This window comes from Diospyros lotus, chromosome 7 (genome assembly GCF_014633365.1).
Source record: "Diospyros lotus cultivar Yz01 chromosome 7, ASM1463336v1, whole genome shotgun sequence".
Classification (NCBI taxonomy): Eukaryota; Viridiplantae; Streptophyta; class Magnoliopsida; order Ericales; family Ebenaceae; genus Diospyros; species Diospyros lotus.
Genome location: NC_068344.1, coordinates 21,075,444 through 21,102,781, shown reverse-complemented (window position 1 = coordinate 21,102,781; position 27,338 = coordinate 21,075,444). Strand labels below are relative to the sequence as shown.

At 37.4% G+C, this 27,338-nt stretch overlaps 1 protein-coding gene across 1 annotated transcript in view; it reads right to left on the bottom strand.

Annotated features, from left to right (window-relative positions):
* Positions 1–3,817: 3,817 nt before the first annotated feature.
* The window catches only part of LOC127806400 (protein BTR1), a 51,314-nt gene continuing 27,793 nt past the window's right edge, over positions 3,818–27,338 (bottom strand). The window contains exons 5-8 of the mRNA XM_052343661.1: positions 5,787–5,848; positions 4,540–4,635; positions 4,395–4,456; positions 3,818–4,245 (exon numbers count right to left, since the gene is read on the bottom strand). Of these exons, the coding sequence (XP_052199621.1) occupies positions 4,158–4,245; positions 4,395–4,456; positions 4,540–4,635; positions 5,787–5,848 (308 nt within the window). The 3' untranslated portion in view covers positions 3,818–4,157. The remainder of the gene's footprint in view (positions 4,246–4,394; positions 4,457–4,539; positions 4,636–5,786; positions 5,849–27,338) is intronic.

Below are 27,338 nucleotides of genomic sequence, written 5' to 3'. Positions count from 1 at the left end.
AAAATGTTGAAAGTGGCTATGCATTTGCTTGTTAGGTATTCTTTGAAAAATACATGTTATATGTGAATGATGTGATACATTTGAAGTTTATTAAAAATGTAATGCATGTCAAAAGGTTATGCAATACTTGATAAATATATATCTCACACCCAAATGTATTTTTCTTTTACAAAATGTATAGATAGATAGATAGATAGATAGATAGATAGATGTGGAAGTAGATCTTCCGATTAATGGCAAAGAGAAGATTATTAAAAGAAGGAATATGGTTCTTGAATGGGGTTGGGGACTATGAGGCATAGATGGACATTTTATTTAGCTTTGACTACATATTGCAAGTTTATATTCTTGTAAGCTTTTATACTACACAAGTTCCATCTTGGTAAGGTTTTTTATTAGAATGGATCCTTATGTGGTAATATGTAGACCATTGAAAGGTTGAGATGTAAGGTAAGTTTGTCATAATTATTTGGAATGAGAAATTAACATATGTTTATGTTTAATAATACTTACTATTTTGTCTTAAATAGAGTTTTTAATGTATGTTTGTCTTTAACTATATTTTTCGTAGAAATTTGTTCTTTTCAAACTTTTTGCACAAGAATCATTGAAAAATGATTTTTGTTTTGCATTTAATTGTGAATTTTCTCATGAAACATGCCCAAATTGTTTAAAACAAAACATTGCTATGAACTAGTCCATTCTCCGGGTTTCTTAGGAATAGTAGAAAATTTATTAAATTACAAGAAAATTTTAAATGATGTTTCAAGGAAGTCTAATTTATAGCAAACTTAGTTTCACTTCCATTCAATTTTTAAAAAATTATGTATGATTATGTAACAAATACACAATTTAGTCACTCGAACAGACTACATGACTTAGAGTCAAATTTAGAGAATTCAAACCTTAATAAAATCAAATTATTTTTGGATACGTTAGAGCATATGAAGTGAGCTTTCCAATAATTTAATAACCAATCTCCGTAGGAATGGTACTTTATTCATCACTTTATTACTTATTAATCGTGTATACTTGTATGTTTGTGTGTGTTTGCATATTCTGCAATATGTCATAACAGGATTTAAACTATGAAGAGTTAACTTTATATTATCTTTAATGATTTAAAGTTGACATTTTTACTCAATATCATCTTATGAGTGTTCTAGTTATTGTACAATTTTCATGAATTTTGATGATGATTTAGATATTTTAAATATTTGACTTCAATGGAATGTTGAGTAATAAACATATTAAAGAAAAACTCTAAGAGTCTTTTAAATTTAAGAATAGTCTAAAAATGACTCAAAAAGAGAATAAAATGATAATAACATTAAGTTTTGATCGAATTAACACGTTTAGATATGTAGAAATTATACCTCAATCATGGTTTTAGAATAAATAATTGCATTTTCAAATAGATTAAGGGGGAGATTCTCTAGTAATCATTAAATTAACTTGCTTAATCAAAGAAAAAATGTGTGATTTAACTATTAAGTTAACAATGGAAGTTGATTTAACTATTTCTTAATAAATCTGAACAGTGGGCTTCTACTAGGCTTGGCTAGTTTAGGCTCACTAGCCTAGGCCCGGGCCATGAGCCCAACAGGTTGGCCTGGCTCCATCTAGACTGTTATTTTAAGGCCAATGGACGGAAACGAGCTCACCCAACCTGTTTGACATATGTTTAGATTTATAATTGAAAATTAGACATTCATTAAAAAACACACAAAAAAAATAGAGTTTTTTCAACTTAACAAAAAATAAATAAAAAAGCAAACTCCCACTGGGTTAGACTGATAAAGAATATTTTGAGAAGTCTTTTTATTTTGATTGTAGAGATTATATATATTTAGGTTTTATCTTATTTTATTTTAAGCAGGTTTATTTTTTTAATATTTGTTTTGATTAAATAATTATAGTTATAATAGGAGTTGATTAGGATTCATAATAATTATATTATAATTAGAATTAAATATTGTCCATAAATAGCCATGTATTTAGAAAGAAAATTCACGTATTTTGTTATTGAATATAATTGATATTGTGCTTCTCAATCTTCTTCCGCTTTTATTTCTTATTCTCTCTACTCTCTTCTTTTTCTTTACTTTTCTATTTTAAGAATTCAACTTATTGTACAATTCTTTAGGTCCTACTTCATTCAGTCCTTGTTATGTTATGTGCAGGTTTTCTTAAAAAGTTTCATTGACTTGTTGGATGTATATATGGTTTTATATTGTAATGTTATAATATTGATGAAGAAAGGCTGCTTGGTTGGGGCTCAATGTTGTAATGTTGCCATTGGATTGGAGACGCAGAAGCAAGAAGATTGTGTCTGAAATTGATTTGATTTGGGCGTTTAAACGATTTGGACAAATGATCAACTAAACATCTCATCATCCTTCCTTGTAACGACGACATTAAATTCATCAGAAATAGGAGGAGGAGGAGGAGGAGGAGCTGCATGTGTTCTTTCTTGTGCATCCATTATTACTTGGCAGAAGAAGCCAGCAGTAGCTTCTGCCCTAATTGAATTTGAGGACCAAAGTTTGCTACAAAGAAGTGGGATTTTCAGAATAGTTGCCTTCTCTTTATTTTTTAATTTTTAATTTTAAATTTATTTTCAATTTTTTATTTTAATAATTTATTTTTAAAATCATTTTAAAAAACTATTTCTCAAAATAAAAAATTAGAAAACGCGTTTTTTTTTAAATTTTAAAAATAATTTTTTAATAATATTTTAATCAATAAATTTAATTATTCAATAAATTAAAAATATTTAATGTTAATATATTATTAAAAATATATATATCAGTCTTCCTTGTGGCTTCTTCGCACAGCCACAGGGAAGACTGATAGAGATAGTGGTCCTATTTGTTGCAGTTTAAAAGTTACAACTTCTAGCTTCTAACTTTAAAAAAGTTGGGATGTAGTGTTTGTTTTATTTTATAGAATTCTAACTTATAGCTTCCACTAGCTTTTAGAAAAGGTAGAAACTGACTTTTTCAAAGTTAGAATACCCCAACTTTTACAACTTTTTCTTAAATAATTACATTTTTATAACAATTTTACCCTTATTTTTAGCAAAGAATTACTCTCTTGTCTACATAATTATGGATTTTTCTTCTCCATCACCATTTCCATTTTCAAATCTCTTCCTCTCTCTCGTCATCTTCCTCTCTCTATACTTTAATTAATTTTTTTATAACACTTAAAACTTATACATATACACTAATTAATTTTTAAATTATCATTCTATAACTACTAAGGGTATTATAGACAATTATACAAAAATAAGTTATTTTACAACTTATGATATCAAACACCACAACTACTTAACTACAACTTCTAAGAAACTGCAACAAACAAGTTCACAACTTATTTTAAATTTTAAAAACGCTATAATCTAAGAAATTATAAGTTATAATTTCTTTAATTAAGTTACAACAAACAGGATCAGTGGCAATTGGGATACTTCGATGACAAGTTTTCTATTTTAGTACCGTCCTTTAAAAAAAAGTTTTATTTAAGGCAGGCGCATTCAAACTGCACCGGAATAAAAAGTTTTTACCAGAAAACACAAAAAGGGTACACAGATAAATTTGATAAATAATTCTCATATTCTACACAAATTTATAATAATAATTCTATACAAATTATGATAGCTTTACTCAAATTCATAATAATCTTTACTAAAAATTAACAATAAATCTACTCATCATTATGAACTGTAATTAATTTGAAGCAAAACTATTATGAATTTGTAAAGATTATTTGTCAAATTTATTTATAAATAATAGCATTTCCCAACAGAAAAATCTACCAAATAGAGACACACAGGCCCAAGAACGTTTGTTAAGTTCAAGCATTATAGCCCAGCCGACAGAGCTCAGACTATCCACCGAATAATTAATCGCAAGTTACAAACTTTATATTTCAAAATAAAAATGAAAACAAAAACAAAAACATTACAAATCATCCCCATAAAGACGACAACGACCTCTTCCAACAAATTTGCTAAAGATATATTAATTTCCTGCTCTCGTCTGAAAGGTCTATAAAGCTTTTGGTTCTTTTTGTCTCCCACCCCAGGTTCAGTTTTTTTTTTTTTTGACTAATTGATCGAAAAGACCACTCTTAACGGATTATAGAAATTTTGATCACCTCTCAGATGCAGAATTAACTTTGTGCAATATCATGGCCTCTGCCACGCGGATTGCTCTTTGTGACCCAGTGATTGTCACTTTCCTGCCAACACAACAGTGGGGGGGTGTCCGATTTACAAATCAATTGAATAATATAATAATTAGTCTGAATTTAAAGTCCATTTTGTACTTGCATTAACACTACCAATCCATCAAAAAAGGAGTTGGATGGCGGCTAGACGGATATCATACCTATCCGATGTCCCGGACATGTAATCACCTCTGTCTGATATCTTGATCCTAGCCCCACTTACCTGAAAAAGTTGATGCGCGCACACAGTTAAGTATTTGTTCCTCCCCGCGGGAAGGGAACCAAATTGAATTTTTCCAAAAGCACCTGACTGATCTCTGTTAAGTTTCTTCCCCCACGGCCAACAACGACACCGATATGCTCGTCTGCGACACCAATAGTCACCGAGTTACTCCTGTCTTCCTGTAGGACACCATAAGACCTTCAGTTAATCCATCCAGCACGGAAGCTTGACATCAATATATACCAGAAATAGAGGAGTAAGCTTAAACGGTCAGTTACATGGAATGCCATAACTGTCGATCCTTCTCATCTAAACATGCAGCTCAGGGCCAAAACAAAATAAAAGAGGGGGTTGGGAGGGATCAAAGTAGGGTTCAGCATAATTGGGGTAAAACGATAATAGACAAAATTAGCTAACCAAATAAAATAAGCACCAAACTTGGACTGCTGGACAACCAAGTGGTGACCATAAATACAAATTACCGAAGATAACATGGATTCATAATCCAAACAAAGCAATGGAACCAATAAACTCCAGAATCATACTCTGAACAGTAAATTCCTCTAACTCCCACCTTCACCCTCCTCCCTCTTCTTCTAGGTTCCAATTAACAAAAATAGTAACCTACGAACACTTTTTGAACTGCGAATAGAACACAATGCATGGGGCAGATTCTTCAACTAGGAGTCAAAAGGGCAAAGATTTATTGTAATTGTTTATCAATTTTGCGTGTTTAGCAGAAGAGGTAGAGAAAAACTTAATGGATCTTAGGGAATATAAGAGTTATAAGGGTCATATAGAAGATAGGGTCATAGATAAAAATAACTAGTGAGCCAGAATTCAAATAGCTGATCCCACATAGTGGAATTAATGTTGCTTATCAATTTTGCCAATCAAACAGTTATATTATTTTTTTCTTTTAAAACTGCAAAGATTTAGTTCAGGCAAGTCCACCAGAAAAGATAAGATGACTTATAAGCTTCTAAGAAAAAGGACAATCACTTCACTTGTACCCTAATTAACATTTAACATGCATTGAGATTAAGAGAAAAGGAAATAAGAAAAACTTACTTATAGAACTAGTTATGAACTGACAACCAGCTGTAATTTCATTGTTTAGGCTAAGGTGAAGCATTTAGCATGCCACCAAAAATTCTGGCAATGTTAAGAATGCAAATTTTTATGAACCATATCTTGGCATGTGTATTGCTTCAGAAGAAACAAATGTCTTATTAACGAGCTACTAAATTAAGTACAACAAGAAGGAATGTGACTACACAAAAATCATTGATGACAGCTACTAACAACATAGTAAAAGGAGATAATGGACCTTATTGCTCTGAAACTTTCCTCCGGCTCCATTTGGCCCAAAGTTCATTCCACTGTGTGGTGCTGTCAGAACAAAAAGGAAGCACAAATATAAGTGCAAATACCGGGAAATTGGAACACTGAAGTACTAATTAACGAATAAATAAGAAGGCATCAACTTTTCCTACAATAAGTGGCATGATATAATATTGGCTGCTATAGAGAAACATAGTATAAAAATATTATGGAATAATTAAATATTTCTAAAAATAGAGCTAAAAAACATAGCTACTTAATATCTTGTGTCATCATGTCTCCATCTTAATTTAGAAGCCTGTACAGTTTGGGAAGGGATTTTGATTAAATGCAAAGAAGAATCTACTTCAACCAATATGCCTTACCCTTTGTTTGTGGTGACATAAATCCCTCCCGATAATTCTTGAAATAGAAGTTCTAAAAACAAGGTCTATGTGACAAGAATTAGCTGTTAAAGAAACTGCCAAAGGAATCTTTCACAACCCTCTTCACCAGTACTAATATTATCAACTAATCATAAGTTCCTCATTGTTAATTAGCAAAAAAAAAAGTTCTTTATTGTTGGACCATTTTATATAATTCACCAAATAAATCAATTTCTTCAATTTGATTTCGTTTTAAAGTGATGTTTTGTTCCCAACTTCCTATGGCCTGGGGAGTACCTAGCCAGGCCCTTTTCATAACCTGGAAAATGAATTTAATGTCTTAAATTAATTTGGTAGTTTAATTAAATCATACAAAACTTGATAAACACTATAGATAATAAGACAACCCAAAATGGACTTTCCTCAAAACCTCTCAACTATTTATATGAAGCTTTCACTAAAGTAAGCTTCAACGGATTTTGCTATGAAGTCTCACCTAAGTTCATGGTATTAACAATTTTTAACATGGGAGGTTCATGTGAAGGTCAAACTAAGATTATACGCTAACATGACAGACAACACAGCCAGAAAGTTGATGTCATGTAATAAAACTGTTGCAACGGGGTAGCAGTGCAATTATCGGTAGTTAGGGGTAGAAAGAAAGTATTTGATATTAGCTAGCTATGAGAGTGGTACTAAATCAGTTGCTGAAATAGCAGCATGTACATTCTCATGCATGTGGGCGGTTACAGCCCACTGAAGGATAAGGATCCAGCTATATATATGCTGAATCCTTTTCTATGGTTATGTACGGAAATTATCAAAGAATCTTGGATTCCATCTCTCTCTCTCTCTCTCTCTCTCTCTCTCTCTCTCTCTCTGTGCAATTCTTGCTGTGTTCTCATTTCACTGTGCAATCGGAAACCATTGTCCGCTTCGGGGAGCTGACAATCTTGGTATCAGAGCAACTCTTGGGTGACAAAGGTACTCACAAGAAATCGTAATCATGGCCGACGGAACGTAGATGAAGCAAATGGAGTCTCAGCTTCAGCAAGTGACGGCAACCATAACAGAGATGCAAAATCGGATGGGAACGCTCGAAATTTCTATTGGAGCTGGAGTGGATTCCCGAATCGACCAAGCAATGCAACGCTGGAGGGTGGAAAGTCGCGAGCAGAGCAACTTGTTGCGGGAACAATTGATGGAGCAAATACAGTTGATTGCGCGCATGTTCACCAATCAACAACCCATAAGGCTATCACCCGAGTTTCCTCCGAGGGAAAGACTGGAGCCCATCTCTCCCGGAGTGGGGGTAGAACCGCGACCGATAGGAACGTCGGATTTTGAGTTTGAGATAGACACGGTGGGGGAGAATGTAAGAGAACGGAGGCAGGGAGCACCGGCTAATCGGCACAACCCAAATTACCCCATGCTGAAGCTCGAGATTCCAGTGTTCGAAGGAGAGAATCCGAGGTGGTGGACACGAAGGTGTGAGCGAGTCTTCTCCCTATATCAAATTCCAGAACAACAGAAGATCACCTTGGCTGCTGCTTACTTGAATGACATGGGAGATGTTTGGTATCGAGCATGGCTCGCGGTTAAGGAGGGAAGCCCTTGGAGTGTGTTTGTAGAGGACCTATGTGTGAGGTTCGGAGATAAAAGCATGAGGGATGTAATCGAAGAGTTTAATAAGCTCAAACAAGAAGGAACGGTCCAGGTCTATCAACAAAAATTCGAGGAGCTGAGATCGATGATGATGGTGCACAACCCTCAGTTAACTGAGGAGTACTATGTCTCAAGTTTTATCAGCGGTTTAGGGGAGGAGGTGCGGCCTATGGTAAAGATGTTACAGCCCCGGACCGTGAAGCAAGCAGTAGAAGGTGCAAGGCTGCAGGAAATGATCGTTGAAGCAATGATAAAAAAACAGAGGAATCACATGAAGGGGGTGATATCAGGAGGATGGCAAGCGAATAGATTGGCACCCAGGGAAGGGGGGTCCAACGGAAGAGGCGTACTGGCTCTACCTAACCCCAATCCAGTACAGTACCTAGGAGGTAAACTGATGGAGCAAAGGAGGGTAGCGGGCTTATGCTACAAATGTGGGGATAAGTATTTTGTGGGACACAAGTGTAAGAGGCAGCTGTTGTTGTTGGAAGGGGAAGACAAGGAAACTGAAGAAGGAGAAGAACCTTCGGAAAATGAGAAAGAGGACCAAGGGGAAATCTCCTTGCATGCTTTGAAGGGGGTGAACAATAGCAAGGTTATTAAGGTGGAAGGAAGAGTGAACAATCAGCCGATCATGGTTCTCATAGTAGTGGAAGTACCCACAGCTTCTTGGATGAATCTGTGGCAAGAAGACTGGGGTGTGAGATGAGCCTATCCAATCCCCTATCAGTAACAGTTGCCAATGGCAACAAAGTGTTGAGCCAATCGGCTTGTAAAGGTTTCTGCTGGGAGATGAATGGAGAAAGATTTTCAACAGATCTTAGGCTGCATAAGCTAGGAGGGTGTGATATAGTGCTGGGGGTGGATTGGATGAAGGGAGTGAGCCCAATCAGCTTCGATTTCAATAAGATGGAGGTGACTTTCAAAAAAGATGGCAGCAAAAAGGTCCTGACGGGCAATGTGGAAATGGGGGTGTTCAGGGGCAGAATTCCAAGGAAACGGCTAAGAAGGCTATTTAGGGGCAGAATTCCAAAAGTGGCTCAACTTTTCCCCCTCCATACGGTGGAAATTTCTGAGGAAGGCCCAAATCAAGAAGGAGAGGTATGTGTGGTGGTCAGCAGCAAAACATGCAGCCAGCGAAAGGTACAAGAACTGGACTCCCTTAATATACTTTTAATTGAGTATAAGGACCTCTTTGTTGAACCCCATTCTCTTCCACCCAAAAGAGTCTTTGATCATTCTATTAACTTGAAACATCAATCTGAACCTGTGAACCTAAGGTCTTACCGATACTCCCCTAAACAGAAATCTGAAATTGAGCTCATCATCAAGGATATGTTACGTAAATCTCTCATCCAACCCAGCAACAACCCTTTCGCCTCACCTGTTTTGCTTGTCAAAAAGAAGGATGGAACATGGAGATTTTGTGTTGATTATTGACAACTAAATTCCATAACCATCAAAGACAAATTTCCCATACCCATAGTAGAAGATTTACTTGATGAACTTAAGTATGCCACTGTTTTTACCAAATTAGATCTTAGGTCGGGTTATCATCAAATTCGAATGAAACTCGAAGATATTCACAAAACAGCCTTCAAAACCCACCAAGGGCATTATGAATTTCTTGTAATGCCTTTTGGTTTAACTAACGCCCCAGCCACTTTCCAATCTTTGATGAACCGAATCTTTGAACCCTACCTCCGCAAATTCATTTTGGTATTCTTCGATGATATCTTAATCTACAGCCCCTCCTTTAATCAACATATCTACCACTTAAGAGCCACATTTGAGGTCCTTAGATTCAATCAATTGTATATTAAGGAGTCCAAATGTGCCTTTGCTCAAGAACAAGTGGAATACTTGGGCCACATCATATCAAAAACTGGAGTGAGCACAGATCCCAACAAAGTGGCAGCCATGATAGGCTGGCCACGACCCACCAATATAAGAAGGCTGAGGGGATTTCTGGGGCTGACGGGCTACTATCGCCAATTTGTTAAAAACTATGGGGTTATCAGTTGACCCCTAACAGATTTATTGAAGAAGGATGGGTTTCATTGGAGTTCAGAAGCAGAAAGAGCATTTGTTGATCTTAAGCAAGCTGTTAGCAAGGTTCCCACGTTGGGGTTGCCGGATTTCAGCAAACCCTTTGTGCTGGAAACTGATGCATGTGCTAGTGGAATAGGAGTGGTATTGGTTCAAGAGGGCAGACCCCTAGCCTTCTTGAGCCAAGCGTTGGCACCTAAGCATTTGGGATTAAGTATATATGAAAAAGAATTGCTCGCTGTGTTAATGGCAGTGGACAAATGGCGCCACTATTTGGAAGGTGGCACATTTGTGATCAAGACAGACCATGAGAGTTTTGAAATTTTTATTGCAACAACGGTTAAATACTCATTTGCAGCAAAAAGGGATGACGAAACTAATGGGGCTAGACTATTCTATCCAATATAGAAAAGGGAAGGAAAACAAGGCAGCTGATGCCTTGTCGAGGTGTTTTGAAGAAGGTCAAGTGGCGACTGTAACTGTGGTGATGCCAGATTGGTGCCAGGAAGTGAGTGCAAGTTATGAAGCAGATGGGACAACTAAAGAACTGCTACAGCAGTTGGTGATCAACCCCACGGCTAGAGTAGGGTATACATTGGCGAACAGCATCATCAGGTATCAAGGAAGAATGGTTCTGGGAAATGACATGCAACTCAAAAACAAAGTAATTGCAGCCCTGCATAATTCACCCATGGGAGGACATTCGGGTATTGTCAACACTTATCACAAGGTACGGCAACTCTTTCAGTGGCCGGGATTAAAGAAGGAAGTTATGGAATTTGTAATGGGGTATGACAAGTGCAAGAGGTGCAAAATAGAGAATGTGGCCTATCCGGGTCTATTACAACCATTGAATATTCCAGGAGGGCCTTGGGAGAGCATCTCCATGGACTTCATTGAAGGACTTCCAAGGTCAGAAGGTAGGGACTCTATTATGGTAATAGTCGACAGATTTACCAAGTACAGCCACTTTGTGGGGCTATCTCATTCATATACTGCCAGGGAAATTGCTGAAATCTTCATGGATCAGATAGTAGCATTGCATGGGGTTCCCAAGGCCATAATATCGGATAGGGATAAGATCTTTACTAGCCTGTTTTGGAAGGAGCTAATGCAACTATTAGGAGTCAAGTTGAACATGTCAACAGCCTATCATCCAGAATCTAATGGGCAAACAGAGAGAGTTAATCAAAGCCTAGAAATGTACTTGAGGTGTCTATGTTTTCTGCAACCAAAATCATGGTTTAAGTGGCTGTGGTGGTACAATTCTTGCCACCATAGTGCCATCAAAAGGTCCCCTTTTGAAGCACTATACAGCTACAAACCACCACTACTTCCGGGGGTGGGAGAGACATCCTCCGTGGCAGCCCTAGATACCTACCTCCAGCAAAGGCAGCAGGCTCTACAACTGATAAAGACCGAGCTGGCCAATTCAAGAAACCGGATGAAACAATTTGCGGATAGAAGGAGAAGTGACAGGCAGTTCCAAGAAGGGGAAAGAGTCTATTTGAAATTACACCCAAGGCATCTGAAGTCCCTATCCTCAGGACCCATCTCAAAGCTGCAACCCAAGTACTATGGACCATTTTTAATAATTGCCAAGGTGGGCAGTGCGGCTTACAAACTGCAGCTTCCAGAAAATTCCAACATCCACCCAGTATTTCATGTTTCCCTCCTAAAGAAATCAGTGGCCGAGCAACAGGTCAGTCCTACATTACCTAATTTTATACAGGAGGTGGAGCAGCCAAAAGAACCTAGAGCAATTCTGGATAAAAGGGTGATCTACAAGGATGGAGCCCCCATCCCTCAAGTACTGGTCAACTGGTCGAGCATACACACAAATAACAATACCTGGGAATATCTCCCAGATCTACTTAATCAATTTCCCCGAGCTGCAAGCCTCCTTAGTATTTCTTGAGGACAAAAAAATTTTGATGAAAGGGGGTATTGTCATGTAATAAAACTGTTGCAACGGGGTAGCAGTGCAATTATCGGTAGTTAGGGGTAGAAAGGAAGTATTTGATATTAGCTAGCTATGAGAGTGGTACTAAATCAGTTGCTGCAATAGCAGCATGTACATTCTCATGCATGTGGGCGGTTACAGCCCACTGAAGGATAAGGATCCAGCTATATATATGCTGAATCCTTTCCTACGGTTATGTACGAAAATTATCAGAGAATCTTGGATTCCATCTCTCTCTCTCTATCTCTATCTCTATCTCTCTCTTTCTCTCTTTCTTTCTTTCTGTGCAATTCTTGTTGTGTTCTCATTTCACTGTGCGATCGGAAACCATTGTCCGCTTCGAGGAGCTGACAGTTGAATCACAGAATTTCCTTGCACCTTTCATTCTATATCCAGTCAACTATTTATATGATAGTTCCACCAAGTTCATGGTATAACATTTTTTAATATTGAGAAAGCAAGCAGAGAAGCTTGATAAAGGTATTTGATAAAAGGTCTTAAATAAGTCAACTATTCCACAATATGCCAAGATTAAACATTAACATGAGAGACAACACAACCAGAAAGATAAGATTAAATATTCTTCTCTTTTTAATATGAACCTGATAGATAAATATTAAAGATTTAGCTAGTATACTTCCTATTAGGTGATTACTACTTTCCAGAAAATTTAAGATGTTAGGAAATGGGCTTAACAATGTATATCAAGTTTTCTAACAGTCTCACGTGCATCTATATTTCTGCATATGAATGGATCACACCAAGGTGCACAAACAAAGAATAAGAGTGCATAACAAAGATGAATCATAGAAAATACACATATGATAAAAGCTTGAAATAGGCCTAAGATTCATGATTCATCAATCTCATGAATGTGCTTGGGGCATTAGTCAACCCGAATGGCATCGTCAACCCAAATGGCATCACCAACCACACATACAATCCCTCTTTAATTTTGAAAGCTGTTTTCCATTCATCCCCTGGTCTAATTCAAATCTGATGGTATCCATTCCTCAGGTCTATTTTTGAAAACCATCTAGCACCATGTAATCTGTCCAACATGTCATCCAGCCTCAGAATTGGGAACTTGTACCCGACTGTTATCTTGTTAATCACTAACTACCATCTTTCTTCGGAGTCAACAAGGCTGGAACTGCACAAGGACTCATGGTCTCTTGAATCTGGCCCTTTCTCAACATCTCTTCCACCTTCTCCTTCAAAATCTCACTCTCTTTTGAACTCATTCGGTAGTGGGGCAGGTTTCGCAAACTAGCACTAGGAATCAGATCAATGTGATGTTGAATATCTTGCATCGGTGGTATCCCATCTGGTAGGTCATCTGGTATCACTTCTCTAAACTCTTCCAACCATGCTTTAATTGGTTCTGAATACTCGACTATTCCCTGCTCTGTTCCATGCAACAAAACTTGTTTCACAATTGCTACATGCACCACCTTGGATTGCCTGATTGCATCCTCCATCTCCTGCTCGAAATGGGCAATAGTATGGAAGGTTCGCCCCTCCACTTTAGAAGTTTTAGAATGAAGTGATAGCAATGTGTATTTTACTCTTTCCTTCTCAAGCCTATACACATTATTCCTCCCAGAATGCTGAGCATCCACATTATACTGCCAAGGTCTATCCAACAGCATATGACAAGCATCCATATCCACAATATCACAATATTTGACTATGGAAAAGGGCACCTTACAACATTCTATCATGTGGACCTTCTCAGCTGCTTTAATCCACTCAATAGTATAAGAAGTGGGATGCTTCTAACCAGTAGCCGAAAGCCCTCCACAGTCATCTCCCTATAATGTTCTCCTCGTTGCCACTATCAATGATAACATCAAACACCCGATCCTTTATGATATACCTTGTTCGAAACGATTGATGATGCTGGCTAGGATCTTCTGTCTTAGACTCTTAGGTGCTAGCATTGTTCGTTGGACAACATAGCTCAAAGCAATATCATCATTTTCATCTCCATATTTAATATCCTCTCCATCAGGATTGCATATCTCTGCATCAATGTCATTTTCACCATGCTCAACCATGTGGACTGCCTCCCTTTGAGGACACTCATTTTAATGATGTCCTGGTTGATTACACCTAAAACATTTCCCTGATGTAGGTCTGGTATAGGGGTTAAACCCTTTTTGTGTCTCCTTCACTTCTATGACCTTCTGCCTACTTGTAACCTTATCCTCCCCATATCAATCAACATGAGCTTGGTTCCCTTGGGACTGTGTTGCACTGCCTTTACCTGCTAGTGCTTTATGCTGATCAGCAGACAACTTACGTGAATAATCAGTCCACCCTTTTTCCTGTAACATCAACTCTGCCTTCAACGCCATATTCTTGGCCTCTGCTAGAGTTTGTTGTACTTGTACCCCTATACGATCTTTGATGGCTGCTTTCAAACCTTCCACATACCTAGCCACTTGTCCCTCACTCTCTTAAATCATTCCACTCTGACAGCCTCATAAATTCAGCGGTATATTCATGAACAGTTTGCTAACCCTGTTGGCACCTTTGGTACTGTTGGGACAAAAGCGGATCATAATCAAGAAGAAGAAAATCTCTCTAACAGTTGCTTCATTCGAGGCCAGGATCTAATTGGAGGTTTCCCATCTCTTTCCCTTCTATTCTACTCTCTCTTCCACCAGGCAAAAGCTCCCCCTTTTAATCAACACGCCACAAATTTCACCCTCCTATCTTCAAGTATTTCCATATATTTGAAGAACCTATCAATCTCTGCAATCCAATCTGGGAATTCTTCGATATTTAGGTTACAACTAAAATACGAATACCTACCTTTAATTTGAGCTCGTTTCTATCACCATAAACATTTCTACAGTAACCTCTATTGTATTGATCATTCCGATGATAATCCCTCACAGGCTCCTCCAACAATTCCTCTTCTGTATCATCATCATAGATAGGTTGCCTATGATGATTTGCAGGACCAAGTCCGCTGAAACAACCACCGCGTGAACGAGCAACATCATCTCTTGCAGGTAGCGCCTCCTTATCCTGATATCTGTTGGCACCAAACCCCAAGGCATCTAGGCGATATGCCATCTCTTTGAAACGCCACTCTAGACGTTGGAATCAAAGATCCATCCTATTCTCCATGGTCCTCAATGCATCCACATGATTTGAGGCCTCAATTTCATGATCACCGCCAATGTTGTTGCCACCTACCATCAGATTGGGCGAGTTGGCCTGCTCTGATACCAATTGACGTAGCATGGAAACGTAACAACTAGTTTCTCGTTGAAACTAAGAACAAACCAATTTGGGAGAAAAAATTTGATATTATTCAAGTTACTCAATAAACTCAAAATAAGAATCTTTATAGGCTAAACCCTAAACCCTAATTAAATCAGGAAAAAGGAAATCCTAATTAAATCAGGAAAAGGAAATCAAAAGAAAGTCGATCCAAATTAAAATAGAAAACCATAAGACTTTAAGGGCCCCAAAATAGGCCGAAACGAGCCCTTGTGAAGCTCCACCATAAAATGGCTCAACGAGCCGATCGTTTGGGCCTCTTCTTGTCTATTTGGTCCAAATAGTCACTTGTATGATGTTCCACGTCAAACGCCTTGCATGTAGTAAATATACTCACTAACCAAAACTACATTCAAAAGTTGTTTCTAGATATTCTAGCAAACTTGATTGGATTCATAACATTCTTTGTGAAATGATTGGTCTTCTTGCAAGAGGTGGAAAGCTTTATTACCTTCATTGATGATGCATCTCTATAGTATGCTTCTGTATCTCTTATTCATGTTAGAGTTTGCCTAAGATTAGTCTTATGGCTCGAAAGAATATAAAGGACATAAGAGAATAAGTTGTTGAAGACCGGTTTCTAGGAGTAGTTACGTGTTTGTAATGGTAATTACCAAATAAGGTAACTACCGGTTAGTTAGGTATTTTCTCCTTGTAACTTCCACCTCTATGATCTGATCTATAATTAGAGGGTTAAGGTGAGTTTTTTATCTCTCCGATTTTATTTTTTTTTCATTGTATCTTGTGATTGTGTACTACTAGAGAGAAAAGCCTTAGTCTTTGTAATCTCGGTGAGGATAACTCGGTCATACAGTTGTGAGTGCAATGCATTGTATCGTTCCTATTGTTTCAAGATAGTGAAAGCCATAAGCCCTCTAATCAGTCTAGACGTAGGATTCACTGGTTCTAAGGTGATACAAACCAGGATAAATCCAGTGTCCCTTGTGTGTGGTGTTATTTTTTGTTCTTAGTTTTGTTATGTCTTTACCGTGAAGTGTTCAATGTCTTTCTTGAGAGTTGAGTGCAAGTGTGTGCAGGCCCGACCCTGGGCCCATTATTCAGGGGGCCCAAATTGTTTTTAATAAATATTATATTATTATAATTATTAATTAATTTAATATTTAAAAAAAAAATCCTCAACGCCCAGCAATGCTGGGCAGACTTTAAGCCTACTTAGACTAAAAATTTATTTTTATATTATAAAAGAATTTATTTTTACTTTAGATATTCAATTTATAGAGAAAAAAAAAATTTGATTGGATGAAAAAGAATTTATTTTGTTTCATGAAAAAGAACGTATTGAATTGTTATAAGTATTCATCTTGTTTATATATAGTAGCATTTTATTCTAAATTTTAATATATTAAAATTTAAATCGATACAATTTATTTGACTTGAATGTAAGGGTGGCAATACGGGTTGGCGGGTCATAATCGTGTCGTGTTGAGACACACGTATAACATGTATCAGGCTAACCCAAACACAACTCGTTTAATAATCGTGTCAAATTCCTTAAAACCGAACACGACACGTTTATTAAACGTGTAACACGACACGACCTGTTTAACATGTTTAATTAAACGTGTCGTGTCGTGTCGTGTCACATGTTAACCTGTTTAACCCGTTTAATTTAAATGGGTCGTGTTGTGTCACCTGTTAAACGTGTTATTTAATTTTAAACGTATTATTTGGTGTATAATCGTGTTAACGTGTTCAGATCAACCCACTAACCTTTTTAATTAAACGTGTTATTTCGTATATAATCGTGTTAACATGTTCAAGTCAACCCGTTAACACGTTTAATTAAACGGGTCATTACATGTATAAAGGGGTTAAACGGGTTGACCTACCTAAGACACGAAAATAATCGTGTCATAAATGGGTTGACCCGCTTTTAACCCGAACCCGATTAACCCCAACCCTAACCCGCTTAACTCCGTGTCGTGTTCAAAATTGTCAACTCTACTTGAATGTTAAAATTTTAGTTAATTTGAACATATTAGGTCTTGATTAAAAAAAAAGAGTGAATTCATCACTAAATTTAAATATATATATATATATGAGGGCCTAAATTTTACTTTTACCCCGAGCCCTAAAAACTTGAGGACCGGCACTGAGTGTGTGACGTGAGTTTGTTTAACAATCTGGTATCATAGCCTTGTTCTCCACATTCAAGTACGTCAAGAATTTACTAAAGGTAAAGAGACCCCACTCAGCTTAGAACTATGGCTTCATCTTCATCCATCTCAAGACACAACATTGAGAAGTTTGATGGGAAAAATGACTTTGCCCCTCTGGAAGATGAAGATGCGTGCCTTCCCTGGCAATCTTGGCCTTGAGGAAGCACTTGAGGGAGAAGCCAAGATGCCTAAGACGTATATGGAAGAACAGAAGAATGAGATCCTAAAGAAGGCCTACAACGCGTTGATCCTCAGTATTGGCGACAAGGTATTGAGGGCGGTTTCCAAAATGAAGATGGTTGCGGAGATTTGGCTCAAGTTGGAGAGCATGTACATGACAAAGTCTATGTCCAACCGCTTATACTTAAAAGGCAAGAATTTTCACTTTCAAAATGAATGATGGTCAAAAGCTTCAAGATCATATAGATGAGTTTAACACACTATGCCTAGATCTTGAAAACATAGAGGTAAAATATGAAGATGAAGACAAGGCACTAGTCTTGCTTCATTCCTTACCTAGATCATATGAGACCTTCGTAGACATCCTAAAACATGGTAGAGACACCCTATAATTAGATGATGTAATAGGGACCCTTAATTCTAAAGAATTACAGAACAAGGTAGAAGGGAAAAGCTCTCCAGGAGATGCCCTTATTGTAAAATTCAGAAATGATAGAAGAGACCCTAAGGGAAGGGTTAGATCAAGATCTAGGTCTAGATCTGGATAGAAACCAATTAAATGCTATTATTGTCATGAGAAGGGTAACATTAAGAAAAATTGTCCCAAGAAGAAAAAGGATTTTCAAGATAGGTGTAATTCTTATGGTGGAGTTAGTATATGTGAGTTCGGATATGATAGTGTTGATGCTCTTACTGTTTCAGAAAAGGCTAAAAATGAGGTATGGATAATGGATTCTGGTTGTTCATACCACATGACACCAAAGAGGCATTGGTTCCTGAACTATCAAGAAATCAATGGAGAAAAAGTCCTGCTAGGAAATGACCATGAATGTAGGGTGCTAGGGATAGGTGATATAAGACTTAAGATGCATGACGGCTAATGTAGAACATTATCAGCAATTAAGCATGTTCCAAAATCAAAGAGAAATTTAATTTCTCTTAGTGAACTGGATAGGAATGGATATAACTTTAAGGGTGATAATGAAGTCTTAGAGTTTCTAGAGGGTCCCTGATATGCATGAGAGCCATGCTTCATAATGGTATATACATTCTGCAAGCCACCATTTTAACTGGGGAAGTTATAGTGGCAGGAAACAAAACTCACTTGCAGGCTAGATTGTGGCATCTAAGGATGTCACATTAGTGAACAAGGGCTAAAAGAGCTAGCAAATCAAGGCATCTTAGGTCAAGGTCAGGCCATAGGACTCGATAAATGTGAGTCCTGCATTTATGGCAAAGCTACCAAAGTCAAATTTAATAGAAAGGCTATTCACTCACTCCTCCAAGGCACCATTAGATTACATACACTCAGATCTTTAGGGACCATCTCAAACCCTAACTCATGGATTGGAGGCTCTAGATATTTCCTTTTTATCATTGATGATTATTCAAGAATGGTATGGGTATATGTCTTAAAGTCAAATGATCATACATTTGAGGCCTTCAAGACATGGAAGATTATGATAGAAAACCAAAAGGGGAGAACCATTAAAACCATTAGGACCGATAATGGCTTAGAATTCTGCAATAAGGAATTTGCTCAAATGTGTAATAAGAGTGGGATAGTGAGATTGAGACATTTAACTACCCCTAGAAATCCAAAACAAAATGGTATAGCTAAGAGGATGAATAGGACTCTATTAGAAAGAGTGAGTGAGATGCATGCTATTCCCTGCAAATTTACCCAAGTCATTTTTGGGGGAAGCAGTGTCAACTGCAATACATGTGATCAATAGATCCCCATATGCTACTATAGAGTTAAAACACCCTATGAAAAATGGACAAGTCACAAACCAAACCCATATTACCTTAAAGTATTTGGTTGCTTAGCCTATGCTCATGTGAAGCAAGGCAAGCTGGAACCTAGGGCAAAGAAGTGTCTATTTATAGGTTCTCCCACCAGTGTAAAAGGTTACAAACTATGGAACCTAGAGACTGAAGGGCCAAGAACTATCATTACTAGGGATGTGACATTTGATGAAGGGTCTACAATGAAGGGGAATGCAGATGAAAATCCAGACTTAGAACCTAAGTCAATAGATGTTGAGGTTCAAGGTATAATTCCTGAAAATGACTTAGAAACTCCTCATGAATAGGATTCTGCTCGTTAAGAGGAGAGTGATGGTGACTCCAATGCAGGTGACTAGCCAGATACCCAAAGGTATAATGTGGCTGGGGATAGGCAAAGAAGGAGTTGTAGACCACCACTTAGATATGGATTTTCAAACCTTGTTTCTTATGTACTAACAAGTGCATTAGAGGTTATAGGGGAAGAACCAGTGTCATTCGAAGAAGCAGTGAAATCAAAAGAATCCCAAAAGTGGATAGATGCCATGAAGTCCAAAATTGAGTCCTCGAGAAAGAATTAGACTTGGGTGATGATTGATAGGCTCAAGGGCAGCAAATTGTTGGCTGTAAACGGCTATATAAGATTAAAAAAAGGGGGATGGAAGTAATCCCAAACGTCAGTATTAGGCTAGGTTGGTAGCTAAAGGGTTCACTCAAGTCCCGGGTATAGATTTCAACGAGGTATTCTCACCGGTTGTGAGACATACCTCCATCCAAGTGCAGCTTGCCATGATAGCACACCTAAACCTAAATTTGGACCAAATGGATGTAACCATAGCATTTCTTCATGGTGACTTAGAAGAAAGGATCTTAATGGAACAACCTAAAGGTTTTGAATCTAGAGGAAAGGTGAAGCATGTATGTTTACTTAGGAAATCTCTTTACTGACTTAAACAATCCCCAAGACAATTGTATAGGAAGTTTGATACAGTTATGCTAAAACAAGGATATGCTAGAAGTTCATATGATTGTTATGTATATTTCAAACATGTTTCACCTAGTATTTTGGTTTATCTACTCCTCTATGTGGATGACATACTAATAGCAAGTCAATCTGATAAGGAAATTCAGCAATTAAAGCTAAAATTAAAATTAGAGTTTGGAATGGAGATAAGGGAAGCTAGGAAAATACTAGAGATTGAAATCACTAGAAATAAACAATAAAGGAAGTTGTACCTATCTCAGAAATCCTACCTAGAGAAATTGATTAGGAAGTTCGGTATGGTAGATGCAAAGGTTGTAAGTCTGCCATTGCCCAACACTTAAAGTTATCCTCAGATCAAATCACCTAAGGATGAGGAAAGTTCAAAGGAGATGAGTCTCATACCCTTCTCTAGTGTTGTGGGCAGCCTAATATACAGTATGGTGTGCACAAGACCTGATTTGGCCCATGTAATGAGTGTTGTGAGTAGATTTATGGCAAATCCAAGTAAGGCACACTAGAATGTTGTTAAATGGGTATTTAGGTATCTAAAGGGATCTAGTGGCATGGTTTTATCTTATGGTGGAGCTAAAATAGGAGAAACAACAAGTATTATAGAGTATTCAAATGTTGATTATGCAACTGATTATGTTTCCACAGTCAATTGGAAAGCAAGCCTCCAACATGTGGTGGCTTTATCAACAACTAAGGCAAAATACATAGCAGTTTCAGAGACTATTAAGAAAGCTATATGGCTAAAAGGATTGGCTAGTGACTCCTTGGGACACTAGTGGATGCCACTTTGATGTGTGATAGTCAAAGTGTCATACATTTGTCCAAGAACCAAGCACACCATGAAAGGACTAAGCAAATTGATGTTCGTCACCATTTTATCAGGGAAATATTAGATAAAAAAGAGGTAAAACTGATCAAAGTTCCAGGTGATGAGAATGTTGCAGATATGTTCACAAAAGCAGTCCCTATGGCAAAGCTGAAGCACTGTTTGGAGCTACTTCAAATAGTCCAGGATACTTGAACAGAAGATCAAGACAAGTGTTGAAGAGGGCAAGTATCTATTTTGATGAAGACTAATGTTATGCAAATGGTGGAGAATTTGTTAAGAGTTTTCCTAAGATTAGTCTTATGGCTCGGAAGAATATAAAGGACATAAGAGAATAAGCTGCTGAAGACCAATTTCTAGGAGTAGTTAGGCATTTGTAACGGTAACTACCAAATAAGGTAACTACCAATTAGTTAGGTATTTTTTCTTTGTAACTCCCACCTCTATGATGTCTAAATAGAGGGTCAGAGTGAGTCTTTTATCTCTCTAGTTTTTTTTTTTTTTTTTTCATTATATTTTGTGATTGTGTACTGCTAGAGAGAAAAGCCTTAGTCTTTGTAATCTCGGTAAGGATAGCTCAATCATAGAGCTGAGTGCAGTGCATTGTATCTGAATAATTGTGAGAAAACTTGGTATTTCTTCTTTTCCACTTCATTACAATATATATAGAAGAAAGAAATCAATCAAATCCCCATACCTAAGAAAAAAAGAAGGAATCCTAATTACATCAATTACTAATTTACATCAATTACTAATTTACATCAATCAATCAATCCCAACAATTAAGATTGATTATAATCAATCCCATAGATTGTGGGATAATTGATAATCAATCCCATAGATTGTGGGATTGATTATCCAACAAACTTTACAATAAACAATTCCAACACTCCCCCCTCAAGCTAAGTTGTAAATATTTATCATTCACAGCTTGCAACTTAGATCTTCAAAATGTGCCCCTTGGAAGTACTTTAGTTAGGATATCGGTAGCCTATAAATTAGAAGGAATGTAAACAGGCTTGATTACATGCCCTTCTATTTTTTCTCTTATGAAATGCCGATTTATTTCCACATGCTTTGTCTGATCGTGATGAACTAGATTTTTGGCAATACTATTGGCAAATTAACTATCACACAGTAGCTAGATTGATCCCTCAGAAGGTACCTTCAACTCGACTAATACTCTTCACCCAAATTCCTTCGCAAATACCGTGAACCATAGCTCGGAATTTCGCTTCTGCACTACTCCTAGCTACAATAGCTTGCTTTTTACTTTTCCATGTTGTCAGATTTCCCCAAACATAGGTACAATATCCAGAAGTAGATCATTTATCTAAGATTGAGCCTGCCCAATCTACATCAAAATACAATTCCACTTTCCTACTTGAGTTCTTTTTGAGTAACAGTCCCTTTTCTGGAGTCATTTTCAAGTATCTCAAGATTTTGTACACAGCTATTGTGTTCTTCAGTAGGATTGTTCATGAACTGGCTAACAACACTTGCCGAGAATGTTATATCAGGCCTAGTATGTGAGAAATAGATCAATTTCCCTACAAGTCTTTGATATCTTCCTTTCTCTACAGGAGCATTGTCTTTATTTGAACCAAGTTTGGTAGTGTAGTCTATAGGTAGTTGTACAAGTTTACACCCAAGCATACATGTTTCTTTTAGAAGATACAGTACATACTTTCTTTGAGAAACTATAATACCCTGCTTAGACCTAACCACTTCCATTCCCAAGAAGTATGTGAGTCTCCCTAGATCCTTGATCTCAAACTCTCTAGCTAGAAATTCTTTTGACTCTTGGAGACTCCTCAGCATAATCCCCGGTTAGAACTATATCATCAACATAGACAATCAACATAGAAATCAATCCATCTAAAACACAGAAATCAATCCATCTGAAGAATGTTTTACAAACATTGTGTAAACAGATTGTCCCTGTATATACCCATTACTCTTCATAACATTGGTAAGTGATTGTTTTAGACCATAGAGTGACTTCTTTAGTCGACACACTTTGTTGATATTTGATGAGTTTTGTAGTCCTTGGGGAATGTCCATATAGACCTCCTCTTCTAGATTCCCGTTCAAGAATGCATTCTTGACATCTAGTTGATGGAGGGGCCAATCCAAATTTTCTACAAGAGAAAGGAGTATCCGAATAGTGTTGAGTTTTTCAACTGAAGCAAAGGTCTTTCCATAATCTATGCCATAGGTTTGAGTAAACCCCTTAGCTACCAACCGAGCCTTGTATCTCTCAATACTACCATCTGCCTTTGTTTTTACTGTGAAGATCCACTTGTACCCAATCAAGTTCTTTCCATGAGGCAATTTAGTAATTTCCCAAGTACCATTCTTCACTAGAGCATTAACTTCCTCATTAACTGTCGCCTTCCATTCTGGGATAGCCATGGCGTCTTGGATTGAATTAGGAATGGAGATAGAATTGATTTTGCTAGTGAATGCTTGGTAAGATGAAGATAGACCCTCATAACTCACGTGTTGCCAATAGGGTACAATGGCTTACTTTGCATTCTCTCACCCCTTTCCTGAGTGCAATGGGTAGGTTCTCATCGAATTATCATGATCACTTAAACTAGTACCTGCAGAATTTTCCTCCACAGTATGTAAGTTAGACGTAGGGGATTTTACCTCAGGTGCAAATGCTGATAGTAATGGTGAATCTGCTAGAGTCTCTAATTCCTTCGATTTTCCCTTTTTTCTGTGATAGACACTTAACTCAAGACTGAAAGAATCAATTGGTTTTGGTTCAGGTTCAATTTGGACACTTGGAGAAGGTGCAATTTTAGGTGGTGTGCAATCTATGCTATCCAAGAAAAACTTATACTTTGTTGACTCTGACTAGAACTCTCCCCCTAAATATTAGTTTTGGGATAATAGGGTTTTGTTTCAAAAAATGTGACATCCATGGTGTGATAAAACCTTTGATTGTCAGGAAAAAAGCATTTGTAACCCTTTTGGTTGGGAGAGTACCTTACAAAGATACATTTGGAGGATCGAGAGTCAAGTTTGGTTTGATGTTGTTAATGGATATGAACAAATACAATACACCCAAATATCTTTGGAGGAAGAGAGGAAATCAGTCGACTTTGAGGGAAGTTTTGTAAGAATACTTGATGTGGAGTGGAGAAATCTAAAACTTTGGATGGAAGCCGATTGATTAGGTATGCAGCTGTAAGAACAACCTCACCCCAAAAATGTTTTGGAACAACAACAGAGACCCGACAATGTCCAGAAGATGTCTATTCTCACTCAGCTATCCCATTTTGTTGAAGGGTATCTACACAAGAACTTTGGTGTATGATTCCCTCAGTTGATAGGTATGAGTCAAGACTAGAATTAAAGAACTCTCTTCCATTGTTAGTTCTAAGTATTTGAATGGAAGTTTGAAATTGATTTTTGTGAGAAGTTAGAGGTAGAACTCCAACCTGAAAAGCTAACTTAACAGGTGGAGGGATTCTCCTCCTTATATATAGCGCAAGTCTCCCTTGTGGAGGCGATGTGGGATTCTCAACACTCCCCCCCACGCCGAAACTTCTCCAGTAACTGATACATGCCCAGGTGATCGGGCAGAGTATTGGTCAATGACCACGACAGTCAAGGGTTAGCTCTGATACCATGTGAGAAGTTAGAGGTGGAACTCCAACTTGAAAAGCTAGCTTAACAGGTGGAGGGATCCTCCTTCTTATATATAGCTCAGGTCTCCCTTGTGGAGGCAATGTGGGATTCTCAACAATTTTTTATCATTGTTTTGAAATTCCTAAATATTTGAGGAACTTCTAATTTATTTTTCATGAGAAAAATCCATGTGAGTCATGTGTGATCATCTATGAAAGAGATGAATCACCGAGCTCCTGTGATATTTGGAACTTGAGATGGGCCCCAAACATCACTGTGGATCATAGAAAAAGGTTTTGATGATTTATATGGCTAAATTGGGTATGAACTGCGAGAGTGTTTTGCAAATGGACAAATTTCATATTGAAAAGAAATAGCACTTTTATTTTTGAATAAACTTGGGAAAAGTTTGGATAAGTACAGAAAACTTAGGTGGCCTAACCTGTAATGCCACATCATGACCAACCTCTCGCTCTCATTTTTCAACTCACTAACAGATACACAAGAATTAGTTTGACAAGAAATAAGTTCACTCACTCCTAGATGAGATTGCCTCACAAAATTTGGTTGAACCTTAAGATGATAGAGCCCAGCATGACTCCTAGCACTGCTAATCATCCTATCCGAAGTCAAATCCTGAAATTCACATACATGAGGAGAAAAATTAGCTATACAGTTAAGTTCTTGGGTGATTTTATTTATGGAAAGTAGGTTTGCAATCTAGATTAGGAACATATAATACAAATTTGAGTGTTATGTTACTGGATACCACAACCGAACCAGTCCCTTCAACTTTTGCAAAAGAACCATCTGCAATTCTAACTATGAGAGCTTCATTACAAGGAGAATATGTGTTGAAAACTCGCCTATCTCCTGTCATGTGATCAGAAGCACCAAAATCGACAACCCGGGGCTTATAGTGCTGTTGTTTCACAATTAAAGCCTTAAGAAAATTACCTTTTTGAGCTATGGAACTTGATCCAACAACTGGTAGGTTTTGTTGTGCTTGTAGCAGCCTTCTCAATCCATCAAGTTACTCTTTGCTAAAGTTTGCAAGTTGTTCTGAACTGCCAGCCATGTTGCCTCAACTTTCCATTTGTGCTGCTATCTTTGGCTTCCAATCAGCAGGTTTTCCATGGAGTTGCCAGCAGATTTCTTTTGTATGACCAAGGCGGCAGCGATGTTCACACCATGGCCTTCCCCCTTTTCATGGATGTTGTTGGTTTTCGACAACCAAGGCTGATAATTCACCACCAATAGTTAATTTTTTTGTCCCCAGTATCAATTAGCGTCTACTCTCTTCCCTTCGAACCTCAAAGAAAGCTTCTCGTAAGCTTGGCAGTGGTTTTTTGCTAAATATCCTTCCCCTTACCACATCAAGACTTGAATTCAAGCCCAAGCAAAATTTGTAGACTCTCTTATTCGCTCTAATCTTCTTGTAGAGTTTTGTAGAGTTTGAGATTAGTGGTGGTTTCTGAGGAATATTTTTCAAAAGCATCCAGTTGCTACTAATTTTGAAGGAGTTTGTTGTAACAGTCGGTCACAAATAAATCACCTTGTCGGAGATCGTGCAACACGCCCTCAATTGTCACCAGTTCGGGGGTGTTATCTTTGTGTGAATAAGTGTCTTTTGCAACCTCCCAGACCTCTGTAGCAATTTCATATAGGAGAAAATTTTCTAATGTGTGGCTCCATGGAATTTACTAGCCAAGACATAACCTGGCTATTATCTCTCTTCCAAATCCGATAATCAACACCATTTTCATCTAGTTTAATAATATTTCCGATGAGATAATCTTCTTTCTCTTTGCTATGAACGTGAAACATGAAGGATTAAGACCATTGGATGTAGTTTCGCCTATTCAATTTGTAAATGGTGATGGGTGCGAATGAGTAGTTTGACAAGTTGCCCCCATTGTTGTTGTACATAATAATTTCGACATTTGAGGAGGAGGATTTTGGAGTTTGAATTGAGGATTTGTTGGTGTTTGACATGTTTGCAATCTGATGTTGCTGCCAAGAATGAAATAAAGGCTAGGACACCTAATGAATACTGCAGGAAAAAACAGTAGATAAAAAACTGACCTAGGATGGCTGTGAGAAGAACAGGAGGCGTCTAGGGTTGCTATGATACCATGAACAATTGTGAGAAAACTTGGTATTTCTTCTCTTCCACTTGATTACAATATATATAGAAGAAAGAAATCAATCAAATCTATATAACTAAGGAAAAAAGAAGGAATCTTAATTACATCAATTACTAATTTATATTAATCAATCAATTCCAACAATTAAGATTGATTATAGTCTATCCCATAGATTGTAGGATAAGATTGATTATAATCAATCTCATAGATTGTGGGATTGATTATCCAACAAACTTTACAACAAAGAATTCCATCAGTATCATTCCTATTGTTTCAAGATAATGAAAGCCATAAGTCCTCTAGTCAGTCTAGACGTAGGATTTACCAGTTCTAAGGTGATCCGAACCACGATAAATCCGGTGTCCCTTGTGTGGGTTGTTGTTTTCTGTTCTTAGTCTTGTTCTGTCTTAACCGTGAAGTGTTCGGTGTCTTTCTTGAG